Genomic DNA, 17,685 nt, shown 5'->3' with positions numbered 1-17,685 from the left:
CAGGAATCCGCAGACACCTGAACGGCCCTCTCAGCTTTCTTTCTTCTTTCCTCTTTTAGTTTTTGCTATTGGGCACATGCTGGAGAGAGACAGAGAGAGGGAAAGTGAGAAATCACCTCCTGAGGGGATGGCCATGCCACAATCCCTTCTCCTCCTTTTTCTTCTTCGGATTTTGAACACACATGTGAATGTACCCAGCATGATTTTCAAGCAACCGCGTCCGGACTTGAACCATGGTTGGCCATATGGGTTCCAGCGGCCTTAACCTCCACGCCACCAGCTCCCCACAGTTCTAACTTAAACCTGTCCCTGACTCAGTTGATTCAGAGTCAACGTAAGGGCTAGAGTCTAAGGAAATGCATCCCTTAATAGTTCCCCTGCGACCCAGGAACAGATTGGGGGGAGGGGGGCGACGTCAGTCTGGGTGCGACTGTCTCTCTCCAGGTGAGGAGCCCTGGTCTGGGAGGTTTGGCCAGAGGAGTTTTAGTCTATTCTAGACAGGCTTTGTTATCTGCTAAGGAATCCCCAGAAGCAGCAAGCAGGTGAGAGGGGAGGGTAGATGGGAGGGATTCCCAAGTGGCTTTTCTTAAGTTGGTCTCTACACACAAACTGGAACCTTCCTGTGTGGGTCAGCTTGGCAGACTGTCATGTTTTACAGTGGCACCACCATCCAGCCCCACCAGGGGTGGCTTCAGAGCCCCACACCTCCAGTCTCCCAACCGCCACCACCCCCCCAGCTCTGCCAAAGATTCCTCAGGGCAGGGGACATGCAATTCTTCTTGCTTTCTTAGGGGACCCCAGACACTACCTTTCCCAAGGGGTACCCCAGAGTTTTCAGGGCTCAGACCAACCCCATCCTGGGCTAGGTGAGCAGGGTGTAGCTGTGGCCAAAAGCCACCACTGCTGTGCAGTGATTGAGTGCTGCTGCTGTCAGCCTGGATCTAGGGAAGTCCCTGCACAGGGCAGCTGGGCTTCGAAATGAGGGAGGAAGGGGCGTGTCCTGGGGCAGGAAAGTGCAGACCAGGGTGGAGTTCTAACCCCAGCAGGCAGGGATCTGACCCCAGGAGCCAGCAGCTGGCCAGTGCTAAGAGCAGGAAATGCTTCTCCCACCTAATCTGGGGCTTGGACAGGCAGCGGGGGGTCGGAGGGTGCCGCATGGTGGAAGCTCCCAGGCTTCCACTGGGTCAGAATGTGAGTGATCACAACACAGCATAAACATCTACTCACTGCAGGTCAGCACTGTCCCTGGCACTCTACAGATACTGACCGATGACTCCCTCATCTCTGAGAGGCAGGTATTACTACTAGCCCCATCTTCATATGAAAAAACCCAGGCACAGGTTCAGTGACATCCTTCGGAAAGAGAGAAGTCACTATGAGTGAGAAACACATGACAACTGACAAAGCCACCAGAGCAGGAACAAGAGATGGATTGTTAAGGACCTGATTCCCCAGGAGACTCTCCGATGGAAATGCAAAGCAACAGAAATCCAGAGGGGCTGGGGAAGACGAGGGATTCATTTGCACCTGGAGACCTCCAAATGCCTTCTGGAAGGGTCAGGGCTGCAGATTGTACCAGCACACCTGAGTTCAGCTGGCCTGACTCCACCCAGAGATGTCCAGGAGTGGCCTCTGCCACCCATAGGTTCTGTCCTGACCTGCAGGCCCCAGCTCCCACCCCACCACGTTGCATCCTCCTTTGATATGTCCCCCCCATGCTGGGCAGGCCCTGCTTGACCAGGGCACACCGGGCATGCGACCAGCCCTTCGTTAGACATGTTTATGCATTCTGTTTATACATCCATCTTCCTTCCCTCCCACTCACCCTCCTGAGGGCAGAAACTGCATCTCGTGCATGGATTCATCAACTGCTACATGATACTGCCTGGCGGGACCAGCAGTTAGCGTAATGGCTGTGTTGCTGAACTCCCATGTAGTCAACCACGGTTCGAGTCTCAGACCCAGTGGCTTAAACTCATGCCAGGCGCGTGTGCGTGCATGCCCAAGAATCCAAGAAGAGAATGGAAGCGAAGGGATTACGGCGTGATCATTCCCCCTGGGGGGTGATTTCTCGCTTTCTGTCTCTCTGTCTCTGTCTTTCTGGAGAGCGCATATGCCCTATAGCAAAAACCTCTCCAAAAATAAATAAATAAATAAGATACTGCCTGGCACCAGTAGGTGCTTCTTAACTACTGAACTTGGGAAGTGGATGGATGCATGGATTAATGCATGAATGAAAGAAAGAACTTGTTTTGATGAACGACCCTAACAGTCTTGGAAGAAGGCCTTTCGTTTAGGTCCTGAGCACCTGTAATTTTTGACTAACCAGCCTACATTTTTTTTTATCCTGCTAAAAAGTCTCCACCTGCCCCAGACCCTGAGGCTGGACTCACTGCTGTGTCCTGTACAGCTAAATGATCACGTTCTCTGAGGAGGGCGGCCGTGGATTTGGAGAGAAACATGGAAATAAACAAAGACATTCAAGTAGAGAAAAGCAGGGATCAGGCGGTCCCAACTTCTCTGATGGAGGCAGCTGTGACCTCAAACTGTTCTCATGTTTATTCTTTTAAAGGCCAGAAAAGGGGTGAAGGGGATATGGAATGTAAAGCCAGTTTTCACATGTTAATTGATTGAAGATGTGAAGACACCTAGCGCCATGTAGTTCTATGTAAGTTTTCTCTAATCTTTTTGGGCCTATTCTGATTAACACACATGGCTTCCTTTAATCGAATACCGCCTTGCAGTTTCAAACACAAGAAACTAGTGTATTCCCATGTTTATAGTGTACATTTCCCCGTAATGACTATTCATGGGACCACGTTTCTGCATGTTGTCTAAAGGTCGCTATGATTGCTCAGCTTTGGGTCGCTCCCTACAACTCTCAACATAAACGAGGTCAGTTGTGGAGTCTTACTCCTCGGGAATGGGCGTGTGGAGTTAGGCATGGGCAGTTTTCCCCAGGACTTTCTGCAGCAGAGTGGGTAGGAGCAGCAGTTTTCCCCATCCCTTTCGAGTCCTAATGCTCGATGCATATGCCGGGGGGCCCTATGAGCGTGTGCTCTGCAAGTGAAGAAGCTGATAGAAGGGCAAGGCACCTCAGAGGAGGTGATCCAGACCTGTCATAGGTGAAGTGCTAGCTCAGGGGAAGGAGGGGAAAGGTGGGTGGGCTCTGATGGGTGGTGGGTCAGGTCAAGAGGCAGGGAAAAATTCTGGGTCCGGTCAGGACTTGTGTTGAAGACATGAATGAAATTTCTAGGCTATACATCATGGAAAGTTCTGGTCCCACAAACATGTCTATGGGAGGCAGAGTTGGCTAGGGTCGTGTGAAAGGAGACTCTGTGAGGCCTGTCCTAATGATGCTTCCAGGGCATCACAGGGTGGTGGCATATCATCAGGGTTCTCCAGAGAAACAGAACTGATAGGATGTAGATACAGATTTATTAAAAAGAACTGACTCACGATTACGGAGGCTGAGAAGTCCCAAGACTTGCAGTCAGCACACTGGGGACCTAGCGGAGCCAGGTGTTCAGTTTTAGTCCACAAGGTAGTGGGCTCAAGACCCAGGAAGAGCTAAGGTTATAGTTCAAGTCTGAAGGCTATGAAAGACCAATACCCAGCTCAAGGCAGCCAGGGAGGAGAGCTCCCTCTCACAGGAGAGTCGGCCTTTTGGTTCTATCCAGGCCTTTGGTTGTTGAATGAGGGCCACCTGGATTCATGAGGGTCCTCCATTTTACTTACTCCACCAGGTCAGTCATTAATCTCATCAAGATACACTCCCCAGACATAACCAGAATGCCATCTGACCAAATATCCAGGCCCTCGTGGCTCAGTTAAATTGATACATAAAATTAAATAACGGGGTGAGAGGTGGGAGAGTGGAGCAGGGGTTCTATTCATATTAGGCTCTGAGGCCTTCTGGGAGAGAGAATCAAGAGGATTTGGGGGCCTGATGATTAGAAAACTGGATGCCATGATAATACTTGTAAACAATGCAGACTACTGGATGCCATGATAATACTTGTAAACAATGAAGGGCAACCAAGTCTTCGTGATGGCAGGAGAGCTGCCCAGGGCTGAGAGGCACTGATCATGATGTAGAAGAGAAGATGTTCAGGTGTTTCTTCCCGGAAAATAGCTTCCACCACAAAACATCTGTTTTGCTCTCTGGTTCCCTAAGCTCCTCAAGGAAGGGGGCCATATACTGGGATAGTTAAGATAGTTCTGGAAAACATGAGAGGTCTGAAGAAAGAGAGGTTGGGGCTTCAATTTAGAAAGTGAACTCATTTCCAGGGATCAACAGATGGCATAATGGTTATGTCCCTAGACATAGTTGACCATGATTCAACTTCAAACTCACACTGGGCGCATCTGCGTGCGTGCCCAAAATCCCAAGAAGAGAATGGAAGAGAAGAGATTGCAGCATGACCACCCCACTGAGGGGTGATTTCCATCTTTCTGTCTGTCTCTCTGTCTCTCTGGTGAGTGCACGAGACTTCTAGCAAAAAATCTCTCTTAAAAAGAAAAAGAATGAACTCATTTTAGGCCCATAGGTTTCAAGTCCTGGACCAAGTGGCTTGGAAAAAAATCAAAGTTGTGAGTGCATTCATGCCCCAGCCCCAACAGGATGGAGAAATGAAGGGATTGAGGCATGACCATGCCTCATCAGGAGTCATTTCTCCCTCTCTTCCACAGACCTTTGGAAGGGCTGTGCTCTGACAGTCTTAATCCAGTGACGTCTACCACCCATGTTCTTGGTGGGATGCCCAGAATTGCGTTTCCAGCAAAGTCATCTTTCAAGAATCAAGGTGAAATCAAGACACAGATAAACAAAGGCTGATAGATTTTACCCCCAAAATATCTACACCAAAGGGACGTTTAGTTTAAAGACATACTTCAGGGGCCAGCGCTGAACTCCCACATGACTGATCTTGGTTTGAGTCTCGCACCTGGAGCTTGAAAATCACACCAAGGGAGTATGTGTGTGTGCACAAAATCCTGAGAGGAAAATTTAGGGGAAGGGATTGCTGTGTGACCACCCCCCAGGGGGGTGTGATTTCTCACTTTTCCTCTCGCTATCTCTCTCTGGCAAGTGCACATGCCCTATGGCAAAAACCTAAAAATTAAATAATAAAAAAAAGACATGTTTCAGTAAGAAGAAAAAATGGTTGTAGAATGATTGCACGGATTGTAGATTCTATGCAAGGAGAAAGGGTGAGAAAATTAAATGGCAAATGAGAATGTAACTCCAAGTAACTACCATCTAAACTAATGGCAATAAAATGTGTGTGTGTGTGTGTGTGTGTGTGTCTTTGTGGGTATAGTTTTGTGCTATAGGGCACATGTGCTTGCTAGGGAGAGAAAGAGAAGGGAGAGAAAGTGAGAAGTCACCCTGTAGGAGTATCATGCTTCAATCTCTTCTCTTCCGTTCTCCTCTAGGGATTTTAGGCATGCACACACACAGGCCCGGTGTGAGTTTAAGCCACCAGGTCTGAATGATGTTTTTTTAAAAAAAGACTGTTTAGAAGGGAGGGGTCATTTTATAGTATATGAGGAATAAGAGAAAATATTTGCGAACTGTATATCTAATAAGGAGTTAATATCTAAAATATATAAAGAACCTAGACAACTCAATGGCAAGAAAACAAACGAGAAAGACGAATACCTGTAAATTGGGAGAAATAAAAAATCTTTAAAAATATGGTATTTAAAAGTCCACATTTATTAATCACAATAAGGAGAAATGACTTAGCTATTGTTATTTTTGTTTGTTTTCTTATATACATACACTCAGCAGTGAGAGACAGAAAGGGAGAGAAGGAGAGAGAGAGAGAGGAAGAAAGCATCCCCTATTGAGGATGACCATGCCACAATTCCTTCTCCCTCACTATCCTCTTGAGATTTCGGCACACATGAATTCACACATGATATGTTTTTAAGCTGCCAGGTCCAGGACTCAAACCTCACAGACACTATGTGATTCTGAAGTTATATGGAAGAATAAGAGAGCCAAGTTCCCCCCCCGCCCCAAAGAATAAGGTGAGAGATTTAAATATTAAGACTTAAAATATAATATGATTGTAGGTGTAGGCAAATTAACTGATGGAACAAAGCCCAGAAATAGACTCATATGAAACTTTGACACATGATGAAGTCGGCATTGTAAATCAGTGGGTAAAAGAAGTTTATTAAATTATGCTGGATCAATTGACTGACCATATGAAGACAACAGGAAGAAAATGTATCCCTACCTCACATCAAGTGTAGAAATTAATTCCGTTTAAAGATTGATATGTGAAAAAAAAGAAAAACTTGAAAAACTTTTATAAGAAAGTATAGCAGGGAACCAGCAGTTAGCATAATGGCTATGTCGCTGGACTCCCACGTAGTCGACCGCGGTTCGTGTCCCGGACCCGGTGGCTTAAAACCCATGCCGGGCGCGTGTGTGTGCGTGCCCAAGATCCCGAGAGGAGAATGGAGGAGAAGGGATTGTGGCATGGCCATCCCCTCTAGGGGGTGATTTCTCGCTTTCTGTCTTTCTGTCTCTCTCTGTCTGTCTGGCAAGCGCAAGCGCTCTATAGTGAAAAACCTCTCAAAGAAAAAAAGAAAGAAAGAAAGAAAGAAAGAAAGAAAGAAAGAAAGAAAGAAAGAAAGAAAGTATAGGAGAGTATTTTTATCTCCTTGGGGCAAGACTCAAAATTGCCAATCATAAAAGAAACATTTCAAAGGTAAAAAAATGTCTAAACAAATGAAAAGATGTTGTAACTCAATAGCAGCCAAGACAATTTTAAATACTGTAATTTTTTTTTTCCAGAGGGTGCATGCACTCAGCAGAGAGGACAGAGACAGTGAGGTGGAGAGAGAAAGCATTCCGCAGTGGGGCACGGCCATACTGCAGTTCCTTTTCCACTTCTCTATTTCTCCACTCTCCAATCTCCACTGAGATTTTAGCATGTACTTACATGCCCACCTGGGGTGTTTCTCAGACCCCGGGGGCCAGGATCTGAACCATACCATTGGCCAGTTGAGATATGGCTCCCTTAGCCAGTAGGCCAAGGGACTGGCTCAAAATTATCATTTTATATAACTAGCTTGGCAAAAGTTAAGAAATCTAACAAGACCATTTGTTGGGGAGGTCTTCGGTCAATAGAAATTGTCATAATTGGGACCAGCAGTTAGTGTAATGGCTATGTTGCTGGACTCCCATGTAGTCGACTGAAGTTTGAGTCCCAGACCCAGTGGCTTAAACTCAAGTTGGGCATGTGTGCACGCGTGCCCAAGATCCCGAGAGGAGAATGGAGGAGAAGGGATTGCGGCGTGGCCATCCCCCCTGGGGGTGATTTCTTGCTTTCTGTCTCTCTCTGTCTCTCTGGCAAGCGCATGCGCCCTATAGCAAAACCCTCTCAAAAATAAAAAAATAAAAAAGAGATAGAGAAAGAAACTGTCATAATTGCTAGCAAGGATGTGCATTGGTCCTTTTGGAAATAATTAGCCATTATCTTGCAAAGCTGAATATTCTTACATCCAATAACCCACAATTCCACTCTTAGATATATGTCTCAGAAAAACTTTTGCATTGGTTGGCCACATTCGGCAGAGGCGGCAGCAAGATGGCGATTCAGGCAGTAAGTATGGGCTTATAAAAACAGCGGTTACACCCTGCTTTGCAAAAACCATCAGTGTTTGGGAATGATTCTGATGAGGATGAGGATGAGACTTCTGTGAGTGAAAGCCTTCACAGGAAGCAGCTAAGAAACAAGCCATGAAACAGACAAAATTGGAAATCCACAAGGCCCTTGCCTTCTGGAAGATTCCACCGTGTACGACTATGACAATATTTCTGATGAAATGCAGGGGGGAAAAGGGAGGAAAATAATCTCAAATTGCTTTTGGGAAAAGATTGAAAGCCCAAGTACATTCACAACCTACTAAAAGCAGTTGAGATCAGAAAAAAGAAACAGGACAAAAGAATGGAAAAGAAAATGCAGAGAGCACCAGAAATGGAAAAGGGAAACTTTGATGATAAACAGGCATTTGTGACATCTGCTTTTAAGAACAAACTGCAGGAGGGAGCTGAAGAGGAAGAAAGAGAAAAGAGGGCTTCTGCAGTAGACGCACGTTTGGACGTAACCAAGCAGGAAGATGGCAGCGGGTTTTATAGGCACCCGTTAAATCAGACAGTTGGTGAAGAGGAAGTACCTAAATGCAGGCTTTGCGAAGCCAGGACTGGGATAAAGGAGGAGAAATTGAGGGGTTACTCTGACGAAGTAAGTTCAGAAAACAGAAAACCACAGGAGAAACGCAGTATGAACGTAGAGGAAGATCCAGACAGTGACGTTGATGTTAAGAGCAGCGATGATGATGAAATGGAAAAAAATAAAGAGCGCTGCGGAAGGGAAAAGTCACAGAGACCCTTGACAAGGACTCCCAGCATCACAGGAGTCAAACTCATGGTCATCTAGTGGAGGAAGAGGGCGTGGCACCACATGCCAAATAAACGCTTCCAAGTCAACGGGACATGAGAAAAGGGAAGAGGAGCCCCAAAAGAGGCGACCCAGAGACCAGGAGAACCATCGCCCTGACCGTGACCATGGAGAAGAAAAGGATTCTTACAGGCACAGAGGCCAGCCGAGCGATTCCCAGCGGAAGAAGCGTGACCGAGAAGGTAAACGGAGGGGAAGAGCTGGAAGAGAAAGCAACGACAGAGAGTGGAAAAGGAGAAATAGTCCCAAGAGAGCAAGAAAGAGCGAGGCAACGGAATGACCGTGACTGACAGTGAGGAGGGGAGAAAGAAGAGAAAAGCAAAGCAAAGGAAGAGCATAGGGAAGGGAGGAGGGAAAGATAGGAAAATAATAAACAGAGAGAGAAAAACGAGAACTGCCTGTTCAGTCTTCAGAAAGGAGTCAAGTCAGAGGGGAAAGCAGCTCAGATTCTAGGGCCAAGGGTAAGTGTCTTGACCAGGAAAGATCCAACAAAATGAGAAACATGGAACAGAGCGATGAAAGAAACCAAGAGAGGCCCTCTCGTTGGGAGTCCTCACTAGGAACAACACACACTCACACAGGGAAGGCCAGAGCAGGGCAGAGAACAAGAGGGACCCCTGAGGCAGCGAGCAGTTTGCAGAGCGGAGCCATGAAGGGACTCCAGTTCAGCTAGAGACGGGCGCTCGGCCAGACGGAAGGGCACAGGTTAATACCAAGACCTCTATTGAGGAAGACGATGATTGATAGCTGCCCCAATAGAAAGATGTACAAAAACACGCAAAATTGCAACTTCTGGAACTTGCCGTGTGAACGCATAAAGGAGTATGTTAACAGTGGTTGGGAAGAGATTTTAAAATATATTTTCAAAGTTCATTTTGGGTTTCGATCTTAAAAGTCAGCCCTTTTATCTTGAACGTTGGCTACATTTATTATAGGACTCACCTACCAGTGCTACATTCTTGGCTATTTTTTAGTAAACCATAAGCGTGTGCTAGATCCTTCCAGGTACTTAATGAGGAAAGTTGGTTCTACGATCACCATTAGAAGTAATCTTAAAAATTCTTCTCATGCTGGCTTAGTCGCCAGGAGCTGTTGTGTAAAAATTATATTTCAGATAAAAACATGTGGATGTGAACAATGAAGTAGAAAACACGGTTTAACGTTCTAAAATGTATGACGTGTACATTTATTGACAATGTATCGAGCGTAAAATGTGAATCATCCAGCTTGTGTAAATCACCTTAGCTCATGGCATCCTTGGCTTAAATGAAAATAAAAATAGTGATATATTGTAAAACAAAAAACAAAAACCCAAACACAACTTTTGCACTAAGAACCAGAAGGCACCCCTTGCGTTTGCTTCTTATCTGTGCGGGCGTGGGCCGGTCACTCACTCTCTCTTTGTGCCCATTTCCTCATCCGTAACATGGGATTGCTAAGAACCTTTTCTTCACAGAGTGACTTCGTGTGCCTAACCGAAGTGTTTGAAAGCATCTAGAATAGTCTAACAGCACATGCTGTGTAACAGTCAACTAAACTAAAAACAAACAGGCATGCGGAGTAAGAAGGCACTTAAGAACTCCAGAGCGATAACCCCCCATTCCAGGGAGTGGGCCTGCTGGGTGGGAGGCGAGGAGCACGGGCAGAGAAGCGGGGACAAGGTCTAGTGCCCTCCTGTCCTGTGGGGAGCGTGGCTTCAGCGCATTCACTGTATTTCCGTGCAGCGTGACGCACTCGTAATTTTTCTGTGTCACACGCTCACTTTTACAAAAAGGATACAAAGGGAGAGGGAAGTTCCCACGCGTCCAGGATGACGGTTCCAGGGTTAGGGACTTCCCCTCTGACTCAGGCAGGCAGGGCTTCACTGAACGAGATCCATGAGGACGCACAGTGCCTGGCAGGTGGGAGGGGACCACTCCGTCCCCTGTGCTGGCCCGATCAGACCCCACGTGGCCCCCAGTAAGAAGGCAGCCCCACGTTTCTGAATCGGTCACCCAGATGACAAAGAGGGGGCAAACACAAGGGCCAGGTCCTCGACTTGGGGACTACCGGAGAGGAGCACCGAGCCAGGGGAGGGGACGCCCCAGCACTGTGCACAAAACCCAGCAGGGAAGGGAGCAGAGCTCAGGCCTTGCCAGTCTCCAAAACCCTTTGCACACGGCCAAGCCCAGGAGAAGGGACAGTGAGAAGCGCAAACATACCCCTGTGGGCTCAGGTGAAGCTGGCTGCAGGGTTCGGCACAGTCGGGCAGGAGAGCAGAGCCGCGTGTCACTGTGGTGGCTGCTGCCCCAGACGGGTGAGTGCCGATTCAGGCTCCCCGCCCCTGAGGAGTCACATGTTTCCTACGCCCCGCATCCACCACAGACCAACCTCACATTAACTGCCTTTTTCTTATGGTGATAAAATACTCCCACACAGGGAACCAGCAGTTAGCGTAATGGCTATGTCGCTGGACTCCCACGTAGTCGACCGCGATTCGCGTCCCGGACCCGGTGGCTTAAAACTCACGCCAGGCACGCGTGCGTGCGTGCCCAAGATCCCAAGAGGAGAATGGAGGAGAAGGGATTGCGGCGTGATTGCGGTGTGACCATCCCCCCTGGGGGGGTGATTTCTCGCTTTCTGTCTCTAATGTCTCTCTCTGTCTGTCTGGCGAGTGCACGCGCCCTATAGTGAAAATCTCTCCAAAAAAAAAAAAATACTCCCACACAGTGGACCATGGTTCGAATCCTGGACCCAGCAGCTTAGAACTCACACCAGGCATGTGTGCTGCATGCCCAAAATCCTGAGAGGAGAACGGAGGAGAAGGGATTGAGGCATGGCCATCCCCCCAGGGGCGATTCCTTACTTTCTGCCCCCACCCTCACCCCGTCTCTCTCTCTCTGGCAAGTACAAACACCATATAGCAAAAAATCTAAAAGACAAAACAAAACATACCATTGACTCTTCCAGGCATTTCCACAGGCAGGTCAGTGCCAGTAAGCATCGTGACACGGATGTGCGACCGTCACCGTCATTCCTGTCCAGAACTGTTTTCACCTTCCCAAATGGGAACGCTGCGCCCACGAAACACTAACTCCCCACTCCCTCTCCCCGCAGCCCCTGGCGACCACGTGACCACCATTCTGCTGTCTGTTCCGAGTCTGACCACCAGGAAGCTCACGTAAGTGGATTCACAGGGCATTTGTCCTTTTGTGACGGGTTTGTCTCGCTCAGCATGTCGTCACGATTCATCCAGGCCACAGCATACGTCGGAATTGCCTTCCTTTTTCAGGCCGAGTAATATTCCACGGCAGGGACCAACTGTGGTCCAGTCATCTGCGGACACTGGTTCACGTGCACCTTCTGGCTGTTGTGAAGGATGCTGCCATAAACACACGTGCGCAAACAGCAGTGTGCGATCCTGCTTCAGTTCTTTTGGGATGTGTCAGGGGTGGAACTGCTGGATCGTGTGGTAATCCTGTTCCACGTTTTTCAGGAGCCACCTTACTGTTTTCCTCCCTCCTTCACCTTCTCTCCCCTTTTTAAAACTTGCCAGAAGGCATGTGCGCTCGCGGGAGAGAGACGCAGAGAGAGAAGGAGAAAGTGCCCCCCACTCCCCCGATGGGGCCCGGACACACCGTGATCCCTTCTCCTCCATTTCTCCATCGTGTTGAGATTTGGGGCACACATGTACACATGCCTGGATTCCAACACAGTCGGCCATGTGGGTCCAGTTCCCGTAACCATCAGACCACAGGGTTGGTCCTACTCCTTCTTTCGATGTGCAGTTTCTGAGTAAACTGTGGCCTCAGATGAATGGGGCAGTTCTAGAAAGAGCCACCGGGTTCCCTGCGGTAGGCTAATTAATACCCAAGCGGGAGCTCCCCTGGCTTTGACAAAAACCTTCCATGAGGTTAAGAACCGCTTTCTCAGGTCTTATCCTATCTGCCACCTTGTCTGGCGATTTCAAAAATGACTCAGCGAGGCCAGCAGGTGGCATGATAGTTAAGGCACTGGCCTCCCACATGGCTGACTGTGGTTTGAGTCCTGGACCTGGTGGCTTGCATTTTCTCTCCCACTCTCTCTCTTTCTCTATAGTGAGCGCATGTGCTCTACAACAAATTAAAAAAAATGATAAATTAATTAAATCATTCTTTAAAAATTACTTTAACAGAGTGACTTCGTACTAATAAAGAGAAAGTATAAGAATTGGGTGCAGAGGTGTGTGCTGGGTGGCCAGCGAAGCTCACCCCAAGCAGAGGCTCCGGCTCCTGCAGGCCGGCCTCACACGAACCACTGGAACACGTGGCTTGGCAGAGTCAAAACCAGCTCCTCCCAGCAACAGAATGGACAGGGCCATGGATGCTGAGGGGCTGCAGCCACGGAGCAATTTCTCTCTCGGTGCTTTTGTGCCTCAGTTTCTTCATGGCAGCTCCTTTTGGAACCTGTCACCCTGCTGGAGAAAGGAAGCCACTGAGGATGCTGGGGGAGGGAAGGCTGCACCAGGCCCAGGGCTTTGAGGGGCCCATGGCACGGATGTGTTCTGATAGCATCGGCCGTACAAAAGTTAGGGCAGACGCCCCGGTTGTGACCAACTCCAGGAGTTATGTCTGCACTCTCCCTTTTTTGGAGGGAACTCCTTCTTTCTCTAGACGTTTTCTGGGGTGCTTCCATCTTCTGACTTGACCCCCTTCTCAGCCAAACGATTGGTCCAAGGTTGGCAATAGTGCCCTGGTTCGGGCCTTTCTCACTATGCTATTAATAAGTTGGGGAAGAGAGTCTTTTCCTGCCTGGCTGCAGAACCACAGATGCTGCCTGAGGCCCTGACCCCGGTTCACGGGTCTGCAGGGGGTGAGGAGGAGCTCAGAGTATCCGAGGGGAAGTGAGGGCCGTTCTGGAGGTGGGTCTCCCTGAGTCGGTCCTTTGGCTCTTCTTCAGCCGGTTTCAGCTGGTTTCTGCCACATGCAATAGCATCCAGCATGAGAGCCTCTGGCACCTGCTGGTGCAAATGAACGCCTAGTGACATCATCAGTCAGTTAAGGAATGTTCCAGAATAAAACTGCACCTTGCTTCGGCTGGCCATGGCATTGATGGCTTAATTTGGTGCTGGGTCTTGGCTACAAGAGAGCGAGTGAAATGGCCTCGGTGGTTGAAAACACCTCCACGCACACGTGGGCCAAGCTCTGGGGAGCCTGGCGTTCTGACAGCTGCGCTTCTCATTCGGAGGGCCGAAGGCCAAAGTGCCGGCCCTGAGCTCCCGCAAGCCTGCGACGGCTGCTCCTTCGTAGCTGTCTCGATTTCATCAGAGGTAGCCTCTCACGGCATGTGGGCACCCCATGGTCCAGGGAGCAGAGGGGATGCACAGGCCTCAGTAAGAGTGAGGTGGGAGCCCTGCGCTCACTGGGCTGGGATCTCATCCACTCGTAGCTGGGTCCCTAGGACCTGGACTGGGGTGGAGGGTTGGTGAGAGCTCCCACCGGCTGAGTGTCCCTGAGGACCTGAGGCTGTTTTTGGAGAGGGGCAAATGAGGACAGGGGTTCAGGAAGTAGCTAAGTCCTAGAATTATCTCCATGAACAGTCCCCGACCCCTGGGGCCTAGCATATTTCTGACTCTCCTAAAATGCAGGGCTTCCCAACAGGCCGTAGGCTCGTTGGCCACTGACAGAGACCAGGGGGCAGTCTCTCAGAGTGGAGTTACCAGGACCTGTGTTTGACTCTCTGCTAAGTCCCTTGCTGGCTGTGTGACCCTGAGCAAGCTGCTTGCTTCTCTGCAAAATGGGGGTAGCAGTCACAGTGGCGCTCCTGTTGTGCTTGCTATGTTCTCAGCCTTTCCGGAGTCACCAGGCCTCACACTCACAGCAACTCTGTAAGGAGACACTATTGTTAACCCCTTTTGCAGAGAAGGAACTGAGTCACGGTGGAGTAATTGGAGAGTCGGAGCTGAGTAGGCACACAGCCAGCAAGAGGCTGAGCTGAGCTGTAAACCCGGACAGCTGGGATCCCGCATCTGAGTCTTTGCACTCGAGAGCCCTTCCTCAGAGAGCTTCTAGAAGGAATACGTGTGATTTTTTTTTTTAAGAGTTATTTAAGTTTGGGAACCAACAGATGACATAATGGTTACATCACTGGGCTCCCACGTAGTTGACTGCGGTTTGAGTTCCAGACCCAGCGGCTTAAAACTCACGTCCAACCTGTGTGCGTGCATGCCCAAAATCCTTAGAGTAGAATGGAGAAGGGACTGTGGCATGGCCATCCCCCCAGGAGATGATTTCTCGTTTTCTGTTTCTCTTGTCTCTCTGGTGAGCTCATGTGCCCAATAGCAAAAATCTCTCTCTCTAAAAAAAAAGAAAAATTATTTATTTATTATTATTATTATTTTTGGAGAGGTTTTTGCTATAGGGTGTGTGTGCTTGCTAGAGAGACCGAGAGAGACAGAGAGACAGAAAGCAAAGAAATCACCCCCCAGGGGGGATGGTCACGCCGCAATCCCTTCTCCTCTCAGGATCTTGAGCATGCACGCACACACACCCGGTATGAGTTTAAGCCACCGGGTCCGGGACTCAAACCGCAGTCAACTACATGGGAGTCCAGCAACATACAGCAACATAGCCATTACGCTAACTGCTGGTCCCTATTATTATTCTTTTTAAATACAGGCACTCAGTAGAGAGACAGAGAGGGAAAGTGAGAAAGAAAGCCACCAGGCCTGGGATTTGAACTGTGGTCAGCCATGTAGACGAGTTCAGTGCCCTAACCACCACGTCACCTGCTGGCCTCAAGTGTGATGATTTTTAAATGCTGACTGGGAGCCTGGCACGTGGCGCAGAAGTGTGTGGTTAGTGTTACCGTCGGTGCCTAGACCCGCAGCTGTCGGTGTCCGGTGACTCCTCAGTGTGTGTACTGGTCACTGTGTGGAGCAGAGAACATCAGACTTGAGATCGAGCTCGCTGTACGGGACGGGCCTGGACATACTGTTTTGTTAATCCTTCGGTGAAAAGTGTGTGAATATGAGTGACTTAGACAACTACCAGCAAAGGAAGAAATTGGGTTGTTCACGAGACCAGGCTCCTTGGCCTTCTTCTGTCTGGACCCCAGCCTCATCCCCTGGACCCCTCTGTGAGTGGAGGAGAGAAGTCATGGCTGGTCCCCCAGGCCAACGCCCAACAGGTGGGGCTCGGAGGCTGCACACAGGCGCCACCTTGTGGCCAGGATGAGCAAGCATTCTGCCACCGTGTCTGAAGGGCAAGTATTCTACAGGAACCCAAGCTGCAGGTCACATTCCTTTACAAACCCGAGTAGGTCTGGAAAGAGCTGGATCCTGAGAGACTTTTTAAGGAGCATAATCTATGTGGATGCGCAGATTTATTCATAAACACCACCAGCCACGGAGCTGTGGGAGGGAGAGGCAGTCTCCAGAGGGGAGAAGCTCTCTCTGCTTTGAGAGATGCAGGGACGTCACGGCACCCAGCAGCCGCCCTTTTCTTTCTCTAACCTCCAAGGGAGAGACTAACCCCGAGGCTTTGCTAGGAACGCAGATGGAAAGTGGAGTGTTTCCTTAGGAAAGACGCCAAAGGCAGCTGCCTGGCTCACTGAAGAGCAAAGGCAAGACCCAAGAGATACCTGTGGTTTTCAGGAAGTCGCTGAGATACTGCCAGGTGCTTGTGCTTCGTCATAAATCCATTCTGCGAATGTCGCCATTAGAGAGTGAGGGAGTGAGTGCATGTGCGTGAGTGTCAGGCCAGCTGGCATTTGTGGCAGCCTGCATCTGACCCCTCCCTGGGACTGGAGAAGCCCCACAGCAGTGAGCCTGTTAGGGGGTGTGATGCCTTTTATCCTAGGAGAGGACAGTGCCAGACACTCACCTTCCCAGGCTCCTCTGCTCCTCCCAGACAACCCACGCTAGACGGTGAATCAGGACAGGTTTGCCTTTCCAGCTGTGTCCAGGGGCAGAGGTGACAGGTGCAGGGCCTGGGCCCAGTGACCTCGACAAGGCAGCAGGCTACCTCTGGGGTACGACTCTGCCTCCCCTTTCCCGCACTTCTGGGCTGCCTCACCGGCTGCTGAGTTCTGGGGCACCTGAGACCTCAAATCCAGAGAACTGCCGAAGTTCTACTGCTGGTGTCGATGGCTCAGCAGCTGAGCCAGTCAAGGCCCCAGCACCTCCTGGGCCCAGCGCTCTTGGCTTTTGGGTCAGAGAGCTAACCCACCCATGGGGATTATCCTGGTTGGGTCTTCTCAACTGGGAGTACAAGCTGCTGGGTCCCCACCAGGTCCCGGGCACGCCTGAGACAGAGAGAATTGAGCACCCTTCCCTGGGCCTAGTCCCACTGCAATCCCCTTCCTCCAGGCCTCCAGCCTGTGAAATCTCACACACTTGCATGCATGCCAGCCAGGTCTCAGGCTGGCCTGGTGGAGATTAGAACCGCAGTCTCCATGTGTGATCCAGCTCCTTGAGCAGCACCGTGGAGCCAGCCCCAGAACCCCTCTTCCTGGCCTCTGGATATCTCAGAGCACGGCCTTTTTTTTTTTTTTTTTTTGCGAGAGAGACTTTTGGAGCACGGTCTTTTTTTTTTTTTTTTTTTTGAGAGAGAGAATTTTTGCTAGAGGGTACGTGTGCTCATCTGAGACCAAAAGCAAAAAATCACCCCCCAGTGAGGACAGCTACACCACAATCCCTTCTCTTCCATTCTCCTCTCAAGATCTTGGGCATGCATGCATACGCACCCAGTGTGAGTTTTAAGCTGCTGGGTCTGGGACTCGAACCATAGTCAGCTACATGATAGTCCAGCCACCTAACCATTACACCATCTGCTGGTCCGTCAGAGCACGAACTTTTTAACTCACGAATGGGACAAGCAGCTCAGCCTTGCCCATCCCATCCCCTAGACTCTGCCTATGCTGTGAATTACCCCTGACACCTCGGAGGCTTAACACGGGGTTTATTTTCACTCATGAGAAGTCCGTTCTGAGTCGGGTGACTTTCCAGGCCAGCTGCCTTCTGCGCTGTGACTCCATGATGCAGGCGACTCCTGTTTTGTACCAGCTTGGTACATGACCTCCGCAATCGCTGACCTCCAGGGAGGAGGGACAGCGAGCTGCAGGCGGGCCCAGCGCTTACATGCTTTGGCTCAGAAGTGTCAAAGTTACTTCCACTTCCAGGGGCCAGAATTAGTCACATGGTCCCAAATGAACTGCAGTGCAGGCTGGGAAGGCTGGTAAGTTTTGT

General features: G+C 49.7%; 1 protein-coding gene and 1 pseudogene across 2 annotated transcripts in view; one reads left to right on the top strand and one right to left on the bottom strand.

Annotated features, from left to right (window-relative positions):
* Positions 1 to 12,120, bottom strand: part of ICAM2 (intercellular adhesion molecule 2) — an 18,861-nt gene extending 6,741 nt beyond the window's left edge. The window contains exon 1 of one of the 2 annotated variants that reach the window (XM_006146791.3): positions 11,415 to 12,120. In XM_006146791.3, coding sequence (XP_006146853.2) covers positions 11,415 to 11,463 — 49 coding nt within the window. In that variant the 5' untranslated portion in view covers positions 11,464 to 12,120. Of the gene's footprint in view, positions 1 to 10,681; positions 10,827 to 11,414 lie in introns of those variants that run through there. The other variant, XM_014587179.2, reaches the window with a different exon arrangement.
* Positions 7,403 to 10,672, top strand: LOC102492387 (nuclear speckle splicing regulatory protein 1 pseudogene; annotated as a pseudogene).
* Positions 12,121 to 17,685: the final 5,565 nt, after the last annotated feature.

This window comes from Tupaia chinensis, unplaced genomic scaffold (genome assembly GCF_000334495.1).
Source record: "Tupaia chinensis unplaced genomic scaffold, TupChi_1.0 Scaffold000187_1, whole genome shotgun sequence".
NCBI lineage: Eukaryota > Metazoa > Chordata > Mammalia > Scandentia > Tupaiidae > Tupaia > Tupaia belangeri.
Note: the sequence above shows the minus strand (reverse complement) of the source record. Positions and strands in the feature narration are given on the sequence as shown.